The sequence below is a fragment of the Anopheles stephensi genome, chromosome 3 (genome assembly GCF_013141755.1).
Source record: "Anopheles stephensi strain Indian chromosome 3, UCI_ANSTEP_V1.0, whole genome shotgun sequence".
Lineage (NCBI taxonomy): Eukaryota > Metazoa > Arthropoda > Insecta > Diptera > Culicidae > Anopheles > Anopheles stephensi.
This window is the reverse complement of record NC_050203.1, coordinates 40,442,062-40,464,983: the sequence shown is the minus strand read 5'-3', so window position 1 is coordinate 40,464,983 and position 22,922 is coordinate 40,442,062. Positions and strand designations below refer to the sequence as shown.

Genomic DNA, 22,922 nt, shown 5'->3' with positions numbered 1-22,922 from the left:
TACGCAAGTGTTAACGGTATAGTTTTCTTTCATAAACTGCGGTACTGTTAGCTTCCCGTCTTTAGGAAAACGGGTGACCTTGTCCCACGATATTGTAGTCTACTGACTAATATTTAATGCACGGAAGATTCATCCTGCCTCTCAATGTTAGTTCCTGTTTCAGTAGGTTCAAAGAACCTACTAGCTTCATTCCGTTCCTTAAAGAAACTGGTTCTGTTCCGTTCCGAAAAAAAAACTAAATATTCTCATCACAAGTAGCCGATCTCAGTTGTTAGAATACATAACCATTAGTTTGAGAATATTATGAAAAAAATGTTTTATTCAACAAAACATTTTCCAAAACTTATTTTTATTATTAAGTATTCTGTAATTCAAATAGGATTTTCGCAGGGTCTTCCATGCGTCTAAATTATAAGTTTTTTTTATTCTTTCTTTAATCAAACTGGGATTGTTCTTGTTGCGAGTGGATACTCAACCAACCCAGTGAGACCCAGGATCCCTGTCAGGGGTTCGCCGTTACTGGATCCGCCGTCGTCGAGCGATAGCGTTCGATCTATCATCACCGGACCGCTTCAAACTCGATTGCATGCCTGTTTTTTCTTTATTTAATACTTTATTATATTCTTTCGTAGGGCAATAAAATACGACTTCTTATTATACTTCAAGCAAACGTTTCTTTCTAAATGATTTATTGTGTTTATGCAAGAATAATTGTATGATTTTCATTATAAAAAGAACGGTGGATGGGAAACCGTCCAAAAACTTCGTACCAAAAATAAAAATATATTGAAAATGTTCATTGTAGAAAGAAATAGGCGCATGTGCGATCTTAAGCGCTAAAAAAAAAATATTTTATTGAAGACTTGCTGACGAGTCATGGCTTTTGAAAATTGAATTAATTTTAACTGTACTCAGACATGACTAGAACCAGATCCAGATAATTAACATCCCTTTGATCTACATCAACAATCTGGATACACACCCTGCAACCACCACACACTCACAACCGAGCATGCCCGGGATAAGGCAAATAACAGGGAGGAAATGCCTTGTTAATTTCTTGTGAATTTGTAAAAGTCAACACATGCGGTGTTGACAATACGGCGTCAAGCCGTAATCCTAAAAATATAAATAAATAAATAAACATGACTAATGTTCGAATAGGATTCTTCATTCAACATTGACTGGAGAAGAGGCGATTGAAGCTCTTCACGATCGTAATTTATTACTTACTTTTAATCTCCATTTTAGTTTTTGTATTCCTGTAAAGCCAACAAGTGTTGATATGATTATGTTAAGCTCTGTAGAAGACTACGGAAAGATTTTATAAATAATTTGTAACATTACCTTCGACTCATTTGATGAAAGCTGAGATTTGCCGTCCTTCATTCTTACTTCGACCTCGACCTCGAAAGAACAAACACAAAAAGCAAACCCCTCGAACGCTCCAGTTCTGCATACTAGCCGTTAAAATATGTCTCATTTTATTAATCTTTCTCACTAGCTTTAAAAGGTATGCAACACAATAGCGCTGTAAAACGGAAAAAGAACAGTTCCATCACTACAGAGACATTCATCAAGTGGTCGCTACTAGGGCCCCGCCAGCGGAAGCACTTCAACTGCCACCGAGCGAACGGGACGACGCCAGATTCTGCAGTCCCTTCTCCAGGTGGTCGGCATCGCCGGCGGAAAAGCGATAATTCGGTGGTACGCGGTCCTGTTTGCGGAAGATATGATTCATAGCAGATTGCTTCAGTACGTTCACGTTTTCGTCTATCAGAATGCAGTCCGTGTCCGGCACCGGGCCGCCGCCACCACCACCGCCACCACCACCATCGTCCTCCGAGTTGGACGATGGTGCCGGCAGCGACGGTGGTGCTGGTGGTGGTGTTACGCGAGATATGTTGTCACAGTGGCCCTCCGTCGCGCCGGACGGATAGAAGCCACCGTCCTGGTAGGCATCGAGGAGCCCGGGATGGTGATGATGCTCGTACAGCTCGTGCGGATGTTCCGGCGGATTGCTTATAATGTTGGTGTTGAGATAGGGGGGTTTGTAGTTCCCGGTGTCCTGTACCCGCGACGAGATAGTTTCCCCCGAGCTGGCCACCTCCGAGATGGTGTTCAGCGGGTACGACTTTACCAGATGATCACTCTCCTTGCCAAAGACGGCCTCCACGCCGAGGATCTTCAGCACGAGATGCGGATGGGCAAGGACAACCTTTTCCAGCGTGTCGAAATCGATCATGTTTTCGGTTTGCGTCGAGCTGGACATCTCTTCCGAGTACTTTTGGGACAGGATCGATTTGCGGCGGTACATCGCCTCGGACAGCACCTCCGTCCCGTTCGGGCTGGCCATGCCGCCGGTTTCGGCAAAGACGTTCATCTCGCGGCACCACATCTCGGGCGGATGGGAGCTGCTGCGCGCCATCAGCACGTGATCGCTGTCGCGCAATATGCCAACCGCTCCATTCTGTAGGTTCGGTATCGAACGGGCAGGCTGAAAGTGACCCAGATCCAGCTGGGAGTTCATGGTGTTGTACGTCATTTCCTGCAGCGCGTGTATAGCATTGCGAACCTTGGACAACGTGAAAAAAGGGAGAGAGAGAGAGAGAGAGAGAGAGAGAGAGAGATGCGATCAATTAAAGTGTTTGTTGAGGATGATTGGTCGGTCATGTTTGCGGTGCTGGAAGTTTATTTCAAATTTATCACTTGCACATGGTTGATGGACGTTGGACGTTCACTGAGCGCGTGTATTAAAAATGAATGCCCTTTTCTGTCAGCGTTTATGGACACTATCAAAAACCCGCAATCCAGCACATCATTCTGGCGCATGAAGCGATATGGAATGGAGATAAAGCTGAACACCGCTTATCCGCTAGTTCCTTCGCAAAAACATTCAAATTTATTAATCATTTACACATGTGATGGTAGCTTGCTTCATATCTTGTACTTCTTGCGAAGCGTAGTGACGTGTGCAAGTCATTTTAAGTATTTATTCTTAATTTCTACAAAAACGTATGGATATCAAGTTTTGAAAGCCCTTCTCATTTAAATGAAACATATCACTTTATGTTAGCAGGATAGCAAATTTCTTATTCGAATACGATGACTGTTCCCGGGAAATGGATGATGAATGAAAATACTCGAGTTCGAATTAGCCAATTGGTTCGGTGTACATAACCCCTTTTTCTTTCTCAATAATTGCATGAGCAATTCAATAGTGTAAATCATTCATATGGGATATGGGACCTAGGCGTTCTCCTTGTTAGGGGCGGACCGGTGACCGAGACGGATCTGACAGTAGGCGAAGTAGGCGGCTGCCTAGGTTGAAGGAGTCCCCGTTGGAGACATTCTACGGTAGGACCGGGGATCAAATCTCATCCAGACCATCTCCCCGTACGCGGGAATGACTATCCAGCTAGGGACTAAAATCAAGTGAATTTGTGAAGACGTTTACGCACTTTACGATGAGCGATTGGCTGTGTAAACCCTGTATTGATGGCTTGTGCAATGTTGGTTTTCGAAGCATCATTAATTTGCGACTAATTACCATGGAAGTGGGATTAAATTGGCCAGCATGGAAGTGCCGGCATATTTGGGTAAACTCTTAAAGAGTTATTTCGAGGATAGGGTGCTCCTGTTAGACACGATAGATGGCTTGCTATCACGTAGAGTGTCGGCAAGAGTACCACAGGGATCTATCCTCGGCCTGGAACGACTCTGCAACGTGCTGTACAATGGGCTACTTACCTTGGATTTACCCATTGGAAGTAGCATAATCGGCTTTGCCGACGACTTGGTCCTCCTTGTGGAAGGAGAGACCGAGTTGCACGTAGAAGTACGAGCCAACTAGACGATTGAGAGGATTTGGCGGTGGATGTGCGACCGAAGGTACGGCATGGCACACCATGAGACAAAATTTATCCTGCTCTCGGCTCACAAGAATCCTCGATCGGCGAGGATAGTGTGCGGCGATAAGATCATCTGCGCTCGATGATCGGCTGAGATTTAATACTCATGTCGATCACTGCTCGGCGAAAGCAAGCCAAGCGATGGTAAAGTGGTGACACATGTTGGCTAATAGAAGAGGACCCGGCGCAGGCAAGCGCAGGCTTCTATCATGCGTGGCATCGTCCTTGCTCAGGTATGGTGCATCTGATTGGACTAGAGGCCGAACCTACTTGGAGTCCGCATACAGGCACTCTACCACCTGGGTGTGTAGTTCGTGAAGTACGAGGTACCGATATGCCTTACACTCCGGAAGGATGCGAGGATTTACTCTCGCAAGTTAGAGGTGGGCGAGTCTTTAAGCCTGGCCAGCTTAAAGGCTCAAGAAGAGCCACAACTCTTGAAGCGTAGCAGAGTCACTGGGATAGTGCGCAGCACGGGCGATGGGCACATCGTCTAATCCCAAACGTCCAGTGATGGATAAATCGCAAGCACGGGGAGGTAAACTTTTACCTCACACAATTTCTGACGGGGCATGGGTATTTCCGGGAACATCTTCATCGACTTCGGCTTGCCGAGTCGGCGGAGTGTCCGGTTTGCCTGAAAGCCAGAAAGTGCGGAACACGTTGTGTTCAATTGTCCCCGATTTGCAAGAGAACGGGCGGCGATGGACCGAGCTTGTGCTGAGTCCATTTCAGTTGGTAGCATTACCAGAAGAATGTGCTCCGATGCGAGTATCTGGAATGCGGTGTGCTGTGGTGTCAAAGCAATCACCAGCGAACTGGAGAACGACTGGAGAGTCGAGAGGAGGAGGCGAGACACCGAGTCAGTGGACTGAGTAACTCAGCTATTAAACCCTGTACATAGGGCAAGTTGAAGGGCACTGTTGGGAACCATAACCTTGAGCAAGTCACCCAACAGTGTAGTCGGGGCTCTCCACTGGGTACCAACTAGTGGAGATGACCTACGGCGAAGAGCGTCCGTCGATTGTTCAGACGTCTGGGCCTTGCAAACCCGGACGGTCCACAACCTCGAGAGACGACTGTATAAGAAAATAAATAGAATAAATAAATGTACACCCGTTCCTGTCGTGACTGGAGATTGGAGCCACTACCTTGTCTGGCACTGAACCCCAAAAGAAAAAAAAAGTCTACCTTGGCTAGGCAACTATAGCCAAAATGGCTGCAAAACTTAACGGCGATGTCTACCATAGTCTGGGCCAATTGAAAAGAATCGAGGGCCATCCGTTTCACATGTCTGTCATATACGATCATCCTGGTACGCCTTCCATCCTGCTTTATATCCCACAATTCACAACATTAAATATTCTCACACTCGGTAGCAGTGACGCATGTCAAGAGGAATGATGTTCAATTCATTGCCACGTGAATCCATCTTGTCTGTCCATCATTGGTCCTTGTAGACTTTCAAGGTCTTCAAAGATTAATCTATGCAATTCATAGAACCCACGAATTACTAAGTACTCGCTTCAAGCAGTTTACCGAATCATCTGCCATGTCGTTATGTACTTATCGTACAGTACAGGATCAAGCGATTGAAGGCAACTCTGTTCTGTGAAAGTATTCCGATATCCCCTAAAAACCACTTGCCAGCTACTGTTGCTAAACATCCTATCGACAGCATACCGTAATCCGTAACCACTGCGCAAATCCACTGCGAAGGAGCCCAGCTAATGAGAAACTTGCCGCAAACCATGCGCCACCACCAGCAGCTTCACCACCTCTCCATAAACCTTACCTCCATGCTAAGCGCCGCAACGTCGTTGTGCAGTGTGGTAACCTGATTGTCCAACCGCTCCACGGACATGCGTCCCTTCTCCTTCTCCTTCGCCACCTCCAGGTTGAGTCCCTCGAAGGAGCCGTTGGTCTGCTCGACGTTCGCCGCCTGGCTAGCCGTCTGCACGGACCGCTGCCGCTCGACCCGCTCTCGCAGCGCCACTAACGATCGGTTGCGACTGTTGTGCAGTGAAACGAGAAGAACAAGGAAGGAAGGAACTAAATTAATAATATTCTTGCATTCCTGCCCACTGCTAATGCTTCAATCGGGCGGGTTTATGAATGAATTATGCGATGCGCTTGAATCAGACAACGGCAGGCTGGTCGCGTAGCACCGTGAGCACGGGCTGTATGCTCATCAGCTGCCTGCTGTTTAGAATTCTATAAATTTAATTCAAATCTATTAGCAATGCTAATGCCGACCGGTTGAGTTCCGGTTGATAATGGAAGAGTTAGACTAACTAAATTGTGGATTTATGTGAAATTATTTAAGAAAATATAAAACGATGTTAAACCAATTAATCTTTGGGATAGTTTTCGTTGCTGTCAGATGTGCGGATATTATGTATGGGAAACTGCCCGAGTCCATTTTTGTTAAATTGCGAAGTTGATTTGTGTCCAGCAACACTTTTCAATTGATTTTATAAGTATTCTTCGACAGTATTTTTAATGACAAGATGATTCAAAAGTGGTTCTGAACATCCTGGAGATTTTCACCCTAATGACAATGTCTATAAAAAATCATTAGACAGGTAACTTGAGAAGCGAGTCTTCTTGCATACAGCATTGTGCTCGCTAATGATTAATGATCGATAATGGGATTGGTAATGATTTTCATGTGACCCAAAATACTACTGAAAACGTAAAACCGTGAGACATTAAATGGCAACGTTGATCACAACAAAATTCTCTTAAAACGTTCGAATCGAAATTGTTTGTTCCAGATGCATGTAAAATTCCGTTTGCAAAGAAAATTTGAGCACCAGAAAGAAAAAGCATTATTCCTGGACTAGGAACATAATTTTCCGCGAGGTTCTGCGATCTTAATTGGATGGGATATTTATTCTACTTAAAGGGCCTTTCACGTCTTGCCTACTGAATAATTGCTAACAAACCCTATTTTATTCATTTACATTTTGGCGATGGTCTCAATAAGGCACTAAGTCACTGGGACAAAGCACCTTATACGTGGCCCCTTATGCAAGTGGCTTATACGAGGTCCTTATCTACTGGGCCTTACGAGACTGACTACTGCTTCTATCGTTAGACCTGCCACATTTTCTGACTTTCCTTGAATTGCTTTTACCCGCAGGACGGTAGCAAGTCCTGCTTACGGAGAGGCGGTCAGGATGGGATTTGGACCTCGGTTATGCCGTGTGAAGATAGGTACCGCTATCGCATAGATCAGCGAACAGTCACTGGTTTGGCTTAATTTTTTTTTAAATGAACAAAGCGGCTGCCAAAAGCCTTCTGACTTTTGTTTGAAGTCCATGCTCTGGCTGAACGAACATGTCAGAAGTGGTTTGCACGGTTGAAAGACAGTTAAATTGTTTTTAAAGACGAAGAATGTAACAGAGGTTTGAAGAAAGAGAACTGGAAGTACTGCTCGATGACTCATCCGTATCAAACCTTAGTCGAACTATCGAAGACAGTTGGAATATGTTGAGTGTATACTCGACCAAGCAGCGGAGGCCCGGACCGTAACGCCGTTACTCGGTCCTGTCAACGGATGACAGCGATCGACGTGCCATGCGGTTCATCCTTCGTGTTCGGGCTTCGGGACCGATCGGCCTCTTTCTTGATCCAGCCGCTGCCGAGACAGGACGCGTTAGACGAGCGAAGTTTTAGCGTGTGTGTGTGTGTGCGTGTGTAATAAGTGTAATAAGTGTAATGTAATAAATAAGTTTTAATTTGTTGTAAACCGCAATCGTCCGCGTACCGGCATCATTGTCTCCCCCGATATCACCAACATAAAAGTGGCGACGAGGAAATTTGGTAAAAAAAAGTGATACACACGCAGAGCAACAATTCCTTCCTCACGCAAACGCCGTCGTACGGACTCATCGATGGAGGAAGAGCAGCGCCGTCTCTCGCAGCAGTTCGAAACCCCGGGTACTGCGTTACTACAACCCGGATACGGCCAACCGCTCCCGCCAAACGCTCCAGCGGTCGAGCAGCAGGGATCTCAAGCGTCCTCGGTACATTTTTCGCCATCGCTATCATCAGCGCCCACAAGCCTTCATCCGCCATCGCTCGCTCCAGCCGCTTCGATGCAGCACCCGCCATCGCTACCAGGCGTGTCACAAAACGGTGAGCCAACAATGTATCAAATAATGCAGCTTCTACGCCAATTAATGACAAAAATTGAGCAACAGCCGCCAGCATCACTGCCCACAAACGCATCGCAGCAGCAGCTACCAGTAGTGCATCCGCCAAGTGCATCACAGCAGCAACCACTAGTATCGGAAATCGCGTCGCAACCGCAGCAGCAGCATCGGTCAGCTCCAGCCAATCCGGAGCAAATCCTGGACTCGCTGGCGAGAAACATCACCGAATTCCGCTTCGAGGCTGAAGCCGGTCTAACGTTCGAGGCGTGGTACTCGCGCTACGAGGATCTGTTCGTCAGTGATGCAGCCAGGATTGACGATGCGGCCAAGGTACGAATGCTTATGCGGAAGCTAGGATCAATGGAGCATGAGAGGTACGTGAATTACATTTTACCCCGTAATCCCCGCGATTTAACATTTGAGGCTACCGTGAAAAAATTGAAGGCCATTTTCGGCAAGGCAGAATCCCTTTTAACTAAACGCTACAAATGCATGCAAATCGTCAAAACGAAAGCTGAGGATTTTTTGGCCTACGCATGTCGAGTCAATCGGGCATGTGTTGATTTTGAGCTGAACCGCATGGGTGAAGAACAGCTCAAGTGTCTGATTTTTGTATGTGGGCTGAAAGAAGACACGGATAGAGATTTTCGGGTAAAGCTGCTCTCGCGTATCGAGGAACATGCTGAAATCACCCTCGAGCAATTATCGGCGGAGTGTAGTCGTCTGGTGGCATTAAAGAAGCAAAATGCGATGATCATTGGAGAAAAAGAGGAGCGAGTGTTGGCAATTCAAAATGGCGCGCGCCGTAGCCATCATGGGTTTCGCGGCAAAGGATTGCGCTCGCGTCCCATACATCGTGATGACCGGTCGGGAAAACCAAGTAACCCTTGTTGGTTCTGTGGAGCTTTGCATTGGGTGAAGGATTGTCCGCATACTAACCATAAGTGTCGTGAATGCGGTGAAGTTGGTCATCTGGAGGAGCGCTGCCGCAAGCAGAAGCATCGGGCTGGCCGAAAGTTTTATCGCCCAACGCGATTTGCTAAAACCGTCACGGTGTGCAGCGTACGAGCTAGTCGCAAGTTTGTGGAAGTTTCCATCAATGGAGTTGGCATCCGGTTGCAGCTAGATACGGGTTCAGATATATCGGTCATAGGTCGTTCAGCGTGGGAGAAAGTAGGGAAGCCGTCATTGGTGCAGCCTACCGTTTGCGCAAAGACTGCCTCTAATGAGAGGCTGGAGCTACTTGGCGAGTTTAGAGCAGAGGTTGCCATTTGTAATGCTACCAAGCCGGCGATCATCCGTGTGGCTCAAGTCGATTTATTGTTACTGGGAGCAGACTTGATTGACCTTTTTGCTCTTAGCTCCGTTCCAATGGATGTGTTTTGCGCCAAAGTTTCGACGACCGCACAGATTCCCAAGGAATTGCAGAGCCGTTTTCCGGAAGTTTTTCGTGGCACAGGGCTTTGCACGAAAGCGCAGATCAAGCTGCAGCTTAAGGATAATTGCCGTCCGGTGTTCCGCCCGAAGCGACCGGTTGCATACGCAATGCAGGCTACAGTAGAGGAAGAGCTCGATCGCCTGGTCCAGATGAATGTGATCACACCTGTTGATTACTCGGAATGGGCGACACCAATAGTCGTCGTACGCAAAAGCAGTGGAGCTATTCGAATCTGCGGCGATTATTCGACGGGGTTGAACGATGCGTTGCGTCCGCATGAATATCCGTTACCGCTCCCCGATGATATTTTTGCAAGATTGGCCCATTGCAAATTTTTTAGCAAAGTGGATTTGTCAGACGCATTTTTGCAAGTTGAGATTGAAGAGCGTTACAGGCCCCTTTTAACGATCAACACGCATCGAGGTCTTTACCTTTACAATCGTCTGCCTCCTGGATTAAAGGTTGCGCCAGCCGCGTTCCAGCAGATAATGGATGCGATGCTCGCCGGATTGTGTTACACTTCTGGCTATCTGGACGACGTTGTTGTCGGGGGAAGAACTGAAGAAGAGCACGATGAAAATCTCAACAAGGTGCTTCAGCGTATTAAAGAATTTGGGTTTACTATCAAAGCTGAGAAGTGTGCTTTTAAGACGCATCAGATAGAGTACCTCGGGCACATAATTGATCGTACTGGCCTTAGACCAAATCCAAAGAAAATTGATGCTATTGTAAACCTACCAGCTCCATCAAATGTGAATGAAGTCCGCTCGTTTTTGGGTGCCATTAATTACTACGGAAAATTTGTGCCTAACATGCGGAATTTGAGATACCCCCTGGATAACTTGTTGAAAGATGGCAATCAGTTTGTATGGACGAAGCAGTGCGGAGAGGCCTTCAGAAAGTTCAAGGAAATATTAAAGTCTGATCTGCTTCTGACACATTATGACCCTACGGCTGAAATCATAGTAGCCGCAGACGCCTCATCGGTTGGGCTCGGAGCCACCATTAGCCACAAGTTTCCGGATGGATCAATAAAGGTGGTGCAGCACGCGTCACGGGCTCTAACGAAAGCAGAAGAGGGGTACAGCCAGATTGACCGCGAAGGACTGGCTATCATCTTTGCAGTAACCCGATTCCACAAGATGCTTTATGGCAGGCATTTCCGCCTCCAAACCGACCACAAGCCATTGCTGCGCATCTTTGGATCAAAAAAGGGAATTCCTGTGTATACTGCCAACCGGCTGCAGCGGTTCGCTCTAGCGCTGCAGCTATACGACTTCGAAATCGAGTACATACCCACGGATAAATTCGGCAATGCAGACCTGCTGTCGCGGCTCATCAGCAAGCACGCGAAACCGGAGCAGGAGTACATGATCGCGAGTATTGAGCTTGAGGAGGCTGTAAATCACGTAGCCATACATTCGCTAAAAGTCTTTCCGATTCATTTTGAAGAGGTTGCAGCAGCTACGAAAAAGGACCCTCTACTGCGCGAAGTGTACCGCTACGTCCAATCGGGTTGGCCAGGCAAGGTCAGTTATGGTGCGGAATTGGCCCAATTCCACAACAGAAGGGAAGCACTGACGACCGTTGGCGACTGTATCCTCTTCGGAGAGAGGATTGTGATTCCCGCAGCTTTGCAGCAGAGATGCCTTAGACAGCTTCATCAAGGGCATCCGGGCATCCAGCGAATGAAGGCGATTGCACGCAGTTTCGTGTATTGGCCATCATTGGACAGCGACATCGCCGATCGAGTTGCTTCATGCGAAGCATGCCAGGCTGCGGCGAAATCACCACCATCCCAGATACCATCATGTTGGCCGAAGCCACCTGGGCCTTGGCACCGCGTACACATCGATTACGCTGGACCTGTGGAGGGAGCCTATTTCCTGATTGCGGTAGATGCCTACTCCAAGTGGCCGGAAATCATTAAAACTGCAAGTATTACCTCATTCGCTACAATATCTATTTTGCGAGGAATATTTGCCAGATTTGGACCGCCAGTTACATTGGTCAGCGACAACGGTACCCAGTTCTCCAGCGAGGCCTTCAAGGAGTTCTGTGAGTGTAACGGCATCGACCATGTTCGCACACCGCCTTTTCATCCACAGTCCAACGGCCAGGCAGAGCGATTTGTGGATACCTTCAAGCGATCACTGAAGAAAATACGGGCGAGGAACGTGTCCCTTGAAGAGGCCCTGGACTTGTTTCTTCTCACGTATCGCTCAACACCAAATCCTGCTTTGGACCAGCGCACACCAGCCGAAGTGATGTTTGGAAGAACGACCAGGACAATTCATCATCTATTGCGCCCTCCTGCAGCATCGGAGTCTACAGCGAAGGATGACTTTCGTGAATACCAGCCTGGTGATTTAGTGTATGCCAAGGTGTATCGGGCAAACTCTTGGAATTGGATAGCAGGGAGGATTGCTCGCAGAATTGGCAACGTCATGTACGAGGTTGTGTCGCACGACCAGAGAAGACTTCGGCGTCATGTGAATCAGCTCCGCCGCCGTGTCGCTAGCTCATCAGAACGGAACGAGATGGATCAGCACCAATTTCCCCTTAGTTTACTTTTAGATGAGATGAGTTTGACGTCTCGTCAGCAGTCGCCGTCCGCTTCGCTGCCAACGGAGCCAGCCTCATCTTCAGCAGCACCGGCGCTGACAGGGGTTCAGCGAGCACCGGCATCATCGCCAGCATCATCCGTGCAACCGGAGGTACAACGAGCGGCTTCGTCTAGTGGCAGCAGCAACACCCAGCAGACACAGCTACCACGACGATCTTCTAGGACTAGAAGACTGCCTCGTAGGTTCAGCGCGTATCGGCTGAATTAAAAGGGGGAGGTGTTGAGTGTATACTCGACCAAGCAGCGGAGGCCCGGACCGTAACGCCGTTACTCGGTCCTGTCAACGGATGACAGCGATCGACGTGCCATGCGGTTCATCCTTCGTGTTCGGGCTTCGGGACCGATCGGCCTCTTTCTTGATCCAGCCGCTGCCGAGACAGGACGCGTTAGACGAGCGAAGTTTTAGCGTGTGTGTGTGTGTGCGTGTGTAATAAGTGTAATAAGTGTAATGTAATAAATAAGTTTTAATTTGTTGTAAACCGCAATCGTCCGCGTACCGGCATCATTGTCTCCCCCGATATCACCAACATAAAAGAATAAATAAGCTCATCTTTTGTTATAGTTTTATGAAATAAAAGGAATGATACTGAAGATGGGAAATTGGTTGCCATATGAACTAACGCCAAGCGACACTAAACACCGTTTATTCACTTGTGAACTACTGCTCTAGTGCTAATACGACGTCTGTTCGTAATAATCGATACATAAAATAATAACTGCTCGAGTGATAAAAGTAGAAGGGATTTTTCGATTGAATTAATGCTGAGGATGAAAGAGGTTCATTATGATAACCCAAAATGTGCTGTACTATAGGGCCAGGACAAGGACCAGGACCAGGGCCAGGACATGCCGAAGATCATATTGTGTACTTGGTGGGATCCGCTGGGTGTTGCTTATTATGAGCTGCTAAACCGAACGAATCGACAAAAGGGCAGGTCTACCGATTAGAATTGATGTGTTTAAGTTGGACATTGAAAGCAAAGAAAAATATTTACGCCACAACAGCTCCAACTCCATGATTATGCTTGGCTATTGTAAAAGAACCTTTCACGGAGAGCGGAGCTGGAGAATCATTCGTACTTATGTCAGGTTCTGGTATAAAACTCTACTGATCAATGCGAAAAAGCCTGGACGATCAGGATTTACGAAACTTCAAATTTTCACCATTTATCGACAGTTTTCGTAAAAAATCTCACCACCTAAATGAAGGTTTGAACTAAAAAATCCTGTGGACGAGTAGATAAGGCTATTGGGTTTCACACAGCAAGAACAATGATCGAGTGCTTTCGGACCGTTCTTCCGTAGCAAGTACCGACTATCTGTAACAAGCCATTAGAAGGCCGACATGGTCCAACAGGTCGTTAATCCCGAAAAGAGATGAATACAACTAAATTATTGCAAAATGTAAATGTTCAAAATGAATGTCAGAAATGAGCAAAAATCTCACAATTCCGTAGGTAAAACACTAGCAAACAACTATAGAAAGCGAACAAATCAGGATCATCGTGCAATGTGCAATACGACGAGAACGTGCGATTTGAACGACGCATCCAATGCCAAACATCGCCAATCCTCGAAAGGATGCTCCATTTACTTTCTTAAGCAAACAAACTTCACCAGTTGGTGCATAACGATTGCCGAGCATGGGAACAACCCAACTTTGGCGCTCACCTGTTGATATTTCGCGCACTATTTGTTTTAGACAAGTTTCCGCGCTTACCTGTGCACGAGTTTCGCGTGCCGTGGGCTAGTGCCCAGATTGTGTGCCGGTGACTTCTGCAGCGAGGTGTTCATCGGCGACGCCGAGCTCGTCTCCGCATCCGACTGGTTCTCGTCGTCCTCGCTGATCGACGGCAACGCCAGACAGGGCCCGTTGTTTTCCGTCTCCTCCTCGGCCTCGTAGCCTTCCCGCAGGTTGTACGTGAGATCGTGCTGGATGTCGTTGGCAAACTCTTGCTGGTACTCCGGGTACAGGCGCAACACCTCCACCAGCCCACTCATGTGGATGCTTTTCAGATCACAGTAGGTGAGTGCCTGCGGAAGGGTGGATTCACACGCAAAAGCCCGGTATCATCATTGGTGTTGTTGCTGCGAGTGCAAGCGAACTCCATCTGGGGGATTTGCTGAGATGGATGGAAATTACCTTTACATCGCCACTGCTCTTCACGATGGCATCCTGCGACCCGGTGTTGCCCGAGTTGCCCTGGTTCCCGTGCAGCAGATGTATACTTATATCACAGCCAACGAGGTCTCCCTTGCCTTGGGACACGACCAAATGGGACACGGATGCTAATTAGCTCGGGGTGCATAAAACCATCGCCGGCCGTACCGGCACTTACCTAGGATGGCGACGACCATATTGTTTTGCATGACCTCCATCGAACCGTTGCATATGTAGTAGATGTAGCTCAGTGCATCGCCCTTGTGGATCAGATACTCGCCCGGTGCGCAAAAGTTCGCTTTGATATGTAGAGAGAGCAGCTTTAAGCAGCCCTGAGAAGGGGGAAAAGTTGGTTTTACCACAGGGCCAGATGGGGGAGAAAGACAATAAAACGAGCGCACAAAAATGTATACAGAGCGACTTACCTGGGACGCGGATTCGAATATGGGAAGCTGCAATATTTCACGGTGCAGATGCATTGATATGTCTCCTCGCAGCTCCTCGGGAAATTCTTTTAAAATCTAGAATTGGGTTGGCGTGCAGTATGGAAAAAGGAAACAATTTTTTCAATCCTCCGTGTGTCTATTAAAGTTAATTGATTGTATGATCGATCCCTCCAGCAGCGTTGTTAAGTATGCGAACCTATTTTATTTTGCTGTCCCACAGAACATTGGATCGAGTTTTCCCGGAAACAGCATTCCAATTGCACGCGAGCGGAACTGTACACTGTCTGCCCCCGAGTTCTTATTAATCGTGTATAATGTTAGCCGTGTACTACTGGCCGGCGCCCATTCGAACAACGACCGTGTCCTGTTTATTCAACCAAATCATCCCCTTAATCTACATACTATTCCAGCGAACTGTATCCGGTGGAAGCCATTACCGCACCAGTACCGTTGATTAGATAAATATTTCGGGAACATGAAAAGTATTGTTTAAATAGATTTCCACAATGGTTTTCTGGTAGGTCTGGTAGGTTGGGTAGCAAAATTAAAGCGCTCTCTCTATCCACCGGCATTTAGTGGTTAATAGATTGGTGAATGAGGTGAGCTTTGATTGGAATTATTGAAGCGTGTAGCGCTTATCAAACAAGGCTGAAGCTTTCCACAATCAATTAGAGAACAAAGTGAGCAGTGGGCACACGGTCTTGATCGGCCATTAATTATGTGCGTTTTATGTGGGACATTTATCATCATTTTAAAAATCGGTTGTTTGTTGGTGAGAATGTTTAAAACGGTATGATCATGGCTGTTTTAATCATTACTCGAGGCAAAAAAGCGTTAACCACAAAGTTGGTTAAAATTTCTTAATATATCATTGAATTCCGCTAAAGTGTAAGAGGAAAACTCGGCTAAATGACTCTTTATGTCACTTCAATCAGAACTGACCAGTATTCCTTCTACTTTCTAAGAAATTTGTTTCAAGAAACATCGCTTCTTCGACTCTATCTTTAGGTGCCTAAAGGGTCAATTAATGCGTCTATTTAGATTTTTTTTATTCTTGAGCATTTGGACATTCGCACAACCTTAATGCAAAGGTTTTGAAAAACTGATAATTGGTGTAAAAATGTGAGCTCATTAGCTTACATACGAGCAAGGCGTCACACAATACGATGGGAATGATTCCAACAAAGGCCAAATGGATCTAACTGCAGAGTCCTAAACACGAGAATACCCTTTGAACGATGAAGCATCTTCGACGATAACGTCTTTTGATAAGCAACGTGAAGGTTTTTTGGCAGTACAAGTCTCTGGATCGACAAGGCCTCTTCAATTAAGAGCGTCTAGGTAGATTAAGTTTCTTCAACTACGAGGTACTCTTGATGGATTAACCTTGGACGGGACGGCCTCTTTCACTATGAGGTTTCTTGGTTCATCAACTACAAGGACTCCTGTGAAATGAAGCACATTTCGACGACGTGTTCTTTAATTAAATGAAACATGGTCCATCATCGCCTTTGACTGGGAGGAATCTTGATAGAATAGAAGCACACTGGATGATGAGTTATTTTGGTAAAAAAAAAATGGACGAGATGACACATTTGACTGCGAATCCTCTAGATATATAAAGCATTGAAAGAGTGGTCTCCTTGACTATAATGGTTTTTTTTAACATGAGGTCCTTTCGACTGCTAGGTCTCTTAGTAGATGAACAAGTTTTATTGGAGGGCCCTGTTGACTATGATGGAAATTGGTGCTGTAAACTCCTTCGATTAGGAGGGCGCTGTGTTGCTGGGGTTTTTAAACAACACATATTTCTCGTACATCCGAAAAGAAGAATCGTATTGCAGGGCGAAGAAACATAAACAAGTTAAGCCCGCTTCTGTATCAATGGAAGAATAGTTCTTTTGGTAGATAAAACTTGGACGAGCTGAGTGATCACAAGGGACTGAAGCCCTGACTGGCCCTAGATCTCTTCATAGATTCAGCCTTTTCAAACAAGAGGTTTCTTTAAGAATCGTTCTTTTTACTCGAAAAAGTTTGAAAAAGAAATTCTTTGAAAGGAAATGTTCATAGGAGAAGACAGTTTGACTTCGAGGTCGTTTGGTCTCTTGAATATCAAGTTCCCTTAGATGTGGAAGTCTTTTTGGAGATAAAACCTATTGATTCAAAGGTACCTCAGACAGAAAAGTCTATCTGACGGTGAAGCCTCGTGAAAAACGAAGGACCTGGTGACCTCAGCTTCAGACAACTAATGATGCTGCTACATTACCTCAAACAGCTCTTCAGCTTTGATTCGAGCGGTTCAATCCCATCTCATCCTTACTATTTAAAATTCATGTACATAACTCTCAGTATGCAATTATTTGACAGTACTCTCAAGAAATAGTAGTCCGCAGTGCACAAAAGCTTTGTTAAAATAGCGAACCTCCTTTTTCCATCTCGCGGTGGTTTTGTGAACACAAAATCAACCTGCTCATAGCTCCAACACCCAGCACAAACAAACAATAGAGAATCGTATGGTAGAAGCATACCTGGGTCTGCTGCGCTGTAGCTGCAAGAAGACAAAGGCAACCGGTGCCACTCATTGAGAGCGGTAAAATTTTCTACTAGAAGTGCTGATTAAAGCAGCAACTACACAATCGCATCAAACTCACACAACAACCCCCTTGGTAAAGTGCAGCCGCGATGCAGCGTACGCGGTGGAAGTGCACCGTCGAGAGATTTGGGAGTCACAAATCGCAGCGGTAAAGAGTGCGGTGTTGACTTTCTGTTTCATTGTGTAGAACCCGGTAGAACAAATGAAAACCGACGAATGCGTTCCATTTAAAAGTTGTCCATCCTCTAGCATCGCCGATCACCCGCGTCGTGCGACCCATTGTGGGCGCCCTTGGTGAAAGCGACCAGCAGCAACTTGTTTCTTGAGGTCGCCCTCAATGTATTAAGTTGTATGCAGCGGATGTAATTTGTGCGGGAGTGGAGCGTTTTCCGGCAGAAACCAGAAGGATCTTAATGTCGTGTTGCGAAACCCCGCAGCCCCGCCCGGTGACTTACCTCGTACACATCAATTCCATGATTAAGTGACCACATTGTTTGAAAGTAATCCTGCATTCGCTGTTTCAGCTCCTTGGGCATCTGGAAAGGAGCAATGCGAAGAAAATGTATTTTAAAATGAGCTAAAGAACAGGGGAAGAAAATTTAATTCCAGTCGCCTTCCCAAGGTCGCCGAAAACGCGCTCGAACGCGCTCAAACGCGCAGCGCCCGGGAGGACATGGAATGCCGAATCACGTTGCAGCAGTGATGAATTGTGCCGTAATGGGTCGCCCAGCTTCTTCGGGGGCGACCTCCATGACAAATGGAGGCTGGAACCTCCTCAAGTGCAACTCACCTGATGCAAAGCGATGAAATCCTTCAAGTCACGCCACTTGCTCTGGTACAGGGAGCGGCGTGAATACATCCGCTGAATTATGGCTGTCACGTTTCCGAACACTACGGCGTGCATAAGAGCTGGAAAAGGTGCGTGATGGGGTGAAGAGAAAAAAAACAGAGAGAAATCGAGTGAAAAATCAAGGCGATACGAAGAATGTAACACCACAGTCCTTTTTCCCCAAAAAAAGCTCCCGCGTGCGCGTGGATCGATGAGGGTGATTTGAGTAGCAGAAGGATCTCGTCCTGGAACGCCCTGGAAGCAAGTGCCATCAACTGGCTACGGGGAAAATACGGGAGGTTTCTGCGGGTGACGGTCGGTACATGTTTATAACTATACGCAAAGCCAACGTTGGCCTTATCACAGCCAGCGCCGCGATTGACAAAGACACTCGGTTGGGCGGACCTCTGCGTAGTCGCTGGGAAACCGGAGCAACTCCACTTTTCCGGCCGAGAAAGCAACAGGAAACGAGGAATTATTTGGATTCCGTTCGCTGCTTCCCACTGTTTGCCCACCGCAAAACCTCATTAGGACAGTCGATATCGCGAATTCAATCGTGCGGTTTGAAGGAGATTTGATTTGGTTTTTCCGTTTCACGATCGCTTCTCGTGGGTCGTCTCGTCTGACAAAACATTAAACACCCATGCTCAGCCCACCATCTCTCGTGCTGTATGCGTATGCGTTGTCTGTGGGTCACGTTTTAGAAAAGTGTCTCGTTTTCTCGAGCGCCAGCGTTGTTGACTGTTCCTCGGTGTTTTGTTTTCTTTCGCCTGCCGCCTATTGCACAGAGCATCATCAGTGAAGGAACAGCAAGAAAAGAAAACAAATTATAACACGGCCAAGCAATTTCGGGGAAGCAAAACCACAAAAACCAAAGTTCCCTGTGGAAGGAGGAGATGTGTCCATCCATTTTTTCTCTCTCTCGGGTTTTTGCTCATTTTCACGCATTTTCTTTGATATTATTGACCCATTTTCTACACAGTGTTATTCCAAGCGTGTTTCTAAGACTCTGTCATTTGCACCTATTGTTATTCCGGTCAGGAGAGCGACCCGATTGCTCGCTTGCATTGAAATTGGTCGCCCCAAAACCACACAATGGCACACCATCGGCACCAATTGGACGTTTGGGAAAGATGTTTCTTCTTCTTTCTTTTCTTCCAGCCTAGAGGGCCTTGATGGCTAAATCTTGGGCAAGGTACGATAAAATTAATCACGAGCGGGCTACCAACAGGCCACCAAAGGAAAGATTAAAGATTCTCAGCTCACAAAAGGGGTTTGCCCTTTTATTTATGCCGTCCATTCATTTATTTCAAATTATTGGTAGATTATTAGAAAGTAAACGAGGGTTTGGACAATACATGAACCTATCTTCTTTTTTGTGTGTGTGTGCCAATAATCTAAAGGATTGTTATGAAATTTGATCACGGTCTTATAACTCCGCTGAAGTTATTAAATGTACGGAGAAAAAACGTATCTAGGTTTTTATCTTCGTCTTGCAAAAGAGAAATCAGAATTTAATTGTACGGAATGCTTCGAAAAATCGGTCTTTTTGACAAGTTTTCATTCCGTTACCCTGTGTCGTAGCGATCGAAAAAGTCTAGAAACTGCAATTGAAAAAATTGTTCTTGGGATCCTCAGTATTGTTAGTCCCTGTTCATTCTGTAAAATTTAAGGCGAAATGGAGAAATCATTTATGGTGGTTCTATCCTTGTCAGGTTTGAATCTAGAATTTGAACGGATTTGAACATCCGTTCAAATTCTAGATTCAAACCAGACAAGGATAGAACCATTTCAACGGTTGAACCCGTTGAAAATTACCCTGGACAATATGAACGGATTTGTAAACAAAACTTTGCAACTATTATTGAGTCATCGATGCATTAATTATCCATTGTTCGTCTTTTAAGTCTCACGATCTTCAAGTATATGCCTGCCATTTAATTACTTACTGGACTTTCAGGCTATCGAGGCATTTGTTCACGGTTTCCCTGCAATTATTGTTTACGTTCCTCAAATTTTATACCGTTTCCAAAACATGTTTAATTTTTGTTCCAAATATTTTCGGAAAAGACAGTGTTTTACCATAAAACAAAAACTCAAGCACATTAGGTAGAAATTTCGGCTTGTAAAATGACTTTGAACGAAGTTTTAGGAATCATGTGCTATTGTTATGAGACATCAACATGTTGAAAACTTTTTTTCTAAAAGAAAGACTTATGAAGACACTATTGTTTTTTTTTTGAAATTGCATAAGCAACTGTTTGAAGCAATACAATATATAAAATAATAAAAGCCGTAAAAACACTAGGAACGTAACCGAAACATTTGGGGCACTGTCAAAAATCCATAGGAAAACGTAAAAAAAAACTTCAGGATATCCTTTATTTATACCACGTCGACGGATAGTCCTTCCCTGCGATGAGGAAGCGTTCCAGATAGGCTTTGATACCCGATTTTATCAAGTGTAGACAGTTGCCGCTACCACATGCACCACCGCCAGAACTTAGTCCACCTTTTTCTGACGATACGTTCTACAGATTTCATAACAAGAAACCTTGGAAGAATACGTCGTCTTCCATAGGCGCTTCTCTTATCGCGCTACAACATCTAGAGGATTTACCCTGTTATTTCTTAATTTCTAGACATTATTTCCTGCTGCTGGATAGTCAGTCTTATGTCCCAGTGTTAAACTGTTTTGGCAGAACACCAGGCTCTGCAAATGACTTGTTTTTTTGTGTGTAAAGATAAATCTCTTCTGCAGTGTCTTTTACTCGTTCCGTCCAAGGCTTGTCCTTCAATTGTATGGTGGATTCTAGAAAACTTAATTGTCTTCTATCAGCGACTTCGGGTAAACCTTGATCAGACGCTGAGAAGCTTTTACAGACCATGTTAGAAAATATTGTAATCGAAAGCAAACAGAACCATGGGTATGATTCGAGGTCTAATGCTGAAAGTTAGAGCTCCTTTTTATCTCAAAGTCTCGGAATAAGCTACAATCATTAGGTGTTCTACTAGTAGCACACACATTCAGCGATATTTCATCAAGAAGGCCGGCCATTAGACGGTTTCTTGGTAGCGAAAGATCGTCATCTCCATCTTAGCAATTTTGAGTTTGGTGTCACTGGAGGTTCGCTGTTGTACTACTTCTGCGGGAAATTAATAGTCCGGCTCTTCTATCCTGTATATCTACCAGAATCTAGCGTCACCGTACTTTTCTTTTCATCCTCACTCAACGTACACGTTATGGCGCATCGAAGCCTTTTCTCATCTATCTGCGTCTTTCTAATGTTCTCCATTCATTGTTCCACTTTCATTTGTCCTTGTTGACCGATCTTAGTTACACCGTGTCTTATTTAGAAATTATTAGACATTTGAAACGACTCAACTAACGCTACCTCTACTACTACATTGTGCAAAGTGAGATAGCTCTTTAACAACTCGTTTTTCCTTTCCAGAAAAGATGTAAACCAGTAAAAACTCACTACGTAACTCACTGCTGTTGCTCATAGTGCCTCCTCGCTAGGGTTTCAACAGCTGCGGTGGTTGAGAATGATTTTCACCGCAATTGGTCCCGGAATCGCTCGTCCAGAACTTATGGGCTGGATTTCAATTAACATGTACCATTTTGTATGGATGCTTCGAGCGTAGAACGTTGGCCGTGTTGCGTTTCTGCCTTCCAAACTACAGCATAACTCGCCCGGCCGGTTCAGATGCAGATTGTTTCCACAAAACCGACGTGGTGTGTTATCGAAAACATCTGGCGGAAAAAGGACCAATTCCCAGCCCACCGCGGTTTGCACAGTGTTTTTCGCTCGCCATCTCGCTCGCTCTCTTGGGGTTTTCCTTAAACCAAGCGAACGACGATCCAACGTGCCTTAAGGATGTATCCCTCGTGCCAAAGGTGCAAACAGGACGATCCAATCAACACCGCAACGCACCGGGGCCGTTCGTGATCCACCCCTTTCCACCCGATTGACCCCAACCACTCCATCCACCCTACCCACTGACTTACCTCCGATCAGCATCATGATGATGCTGAAAATTTTCTCACTCAGTGTAGTCGCCGAAACGTTGCCGAAGCCCACGGACGTAAGGCTGGTGAAGGTGAAATATAACGCCGTTATGTATGCCTCGCCGTGTGTCACGTTAGATACGGGAATTTTAAGACGCTCTGCCAGTGTGTGGATCCAGCCTGCGGGACGCCCATCATCATCATCATCGTCATCGTGGTGTGGGGTGGGCGGTAACGTGTGGTCGGGAGCCGCGAGAAGGGGTGAAAGAAGGATAAAACTTGAAACCATTCCATAACGAATTTTGTGGTTGATGAACTGTCGGCCGTCAGGGCGCATCAGGCTCTCGGGGTGATTTTTCACCTGCGGCCATCCTACCAGAACGGCCGGTCGGCAGGGCAGAAGTGGGCCTAGGTTGTCAGGGGTGAAACTTTTACAAGCACTACACCACGAGCAAACTTTTACGAGAATCGCCCAGGTAAACGCTTAACATTCGGGGGCCGACCTTTCCTTTCCTTGCGCTCGTCTAATGTGTCTCGCTCGTCTCCCCCCCCAATCTTCTCGAGACAATGGAGCCGTGTGAGGGTTTTGCATTTCGAAGAAGATTGAGAGAAACAACAACAAAAAAACAAACAAGAAAAAGTTTCTTGTTCCTGTTGCGTTTTGGGAGGCGTTTCTCCTGCTACGTGAATTTTCTACTCTTCTAAGGTTTCTCCGTCGCTCTGAGACTCTCGCCCGGTGTCTTCGG

General features: G+C 46.0%; 2 protein-coding genes across 7 annotated transcripts in view; one reads left to right on the top strand and one right to left on the bottom strand.

The window, feature by feature from the left end:
• Window positions 1-1,451: 1,451 nt before the first annotated feature.
• LOC118511996 (potassium voltage-gated channel subfamily H member 8) overlaps window positions 1,452-22,922 on the bottom strand; it is a 58,566-nt gene continuing 37,095 nt past the window's right edge. For 4 of the 5 annotated variants that reach the window (XM_036055737.1, XM_036055736.1, XM_036055738.1 and 1 more), the window contains 9 exons: window positions 22,177-22,356; window positions 18,126-18,244; window positions 17,791-17,871; window positions 14,722-14,817; window positions 14,475-14,628; window positions 14,279-14,394; window positions 13,856-14,169; window positions 5,707-5,923; window positions 1,459-2,575 (listed from right to left, as the gene is read on the bottom strand). In XM_036055737.1, coding sequence (XP_035911630.1) covers window positions 1,616-2,575; window positions 5,707-5,923; window positions 13,856-14,169; window positions 14,279-14,394; window positions 14,475-14,628; window positions 14,722-14,817; window positions 17,791-17,871; window positions 18,126-18,244; window positions 22,177-22,356 — 2,237 coding nt within the window. In that variant the 3' untranslated portion in view covers window positions 1,459-1,615. Of the gene's footprint in view, window positions 2,576-5,706; window positions 5,924-13,855; window positions 14,170-14,278; window positions 14,395-14,474; window positions 14,629-14,721; window positions 14,818-17,790; window positions 17,872-18,125; window positions 18,245-22,176; window positions 22,357-22,922 lie in introns of all 5 variants that reach the window. The other variant, XM_036055735.1, reaches the window with a different exon arrangement.
• On the top strand, window positions 7,387-12,620 carry LOC118511994 (uncharacterized protein K02A2.6-like). 2 transcript variants are annotated; one of them, XM_036055729.1, is made up of 2 exons: window positions 7,387-11,443; window positions 11,618-12,620. In XM_036055729.1, the coding sequence occupies exons 1-2, from the start codon at window positions 7,811-7,813 to the stop codon at window positions 12,341-12,343; spliced, it is 4,359 nt and encodes a 1,452-aa protein (XP_035911622.1). In that variant the 5' UTR covers window positions 7,387-7,810; the 3' UTR covers window positions 12,344-12,620. The 2 variants fall into 2 exon arrangements, with proteins under 2 accessions (XP_035911622.1, XP_035911623.1); XM_036055730.1 differs by having other exon boundaries at window positions 7,387-11,531; window positions 11,618-11,840.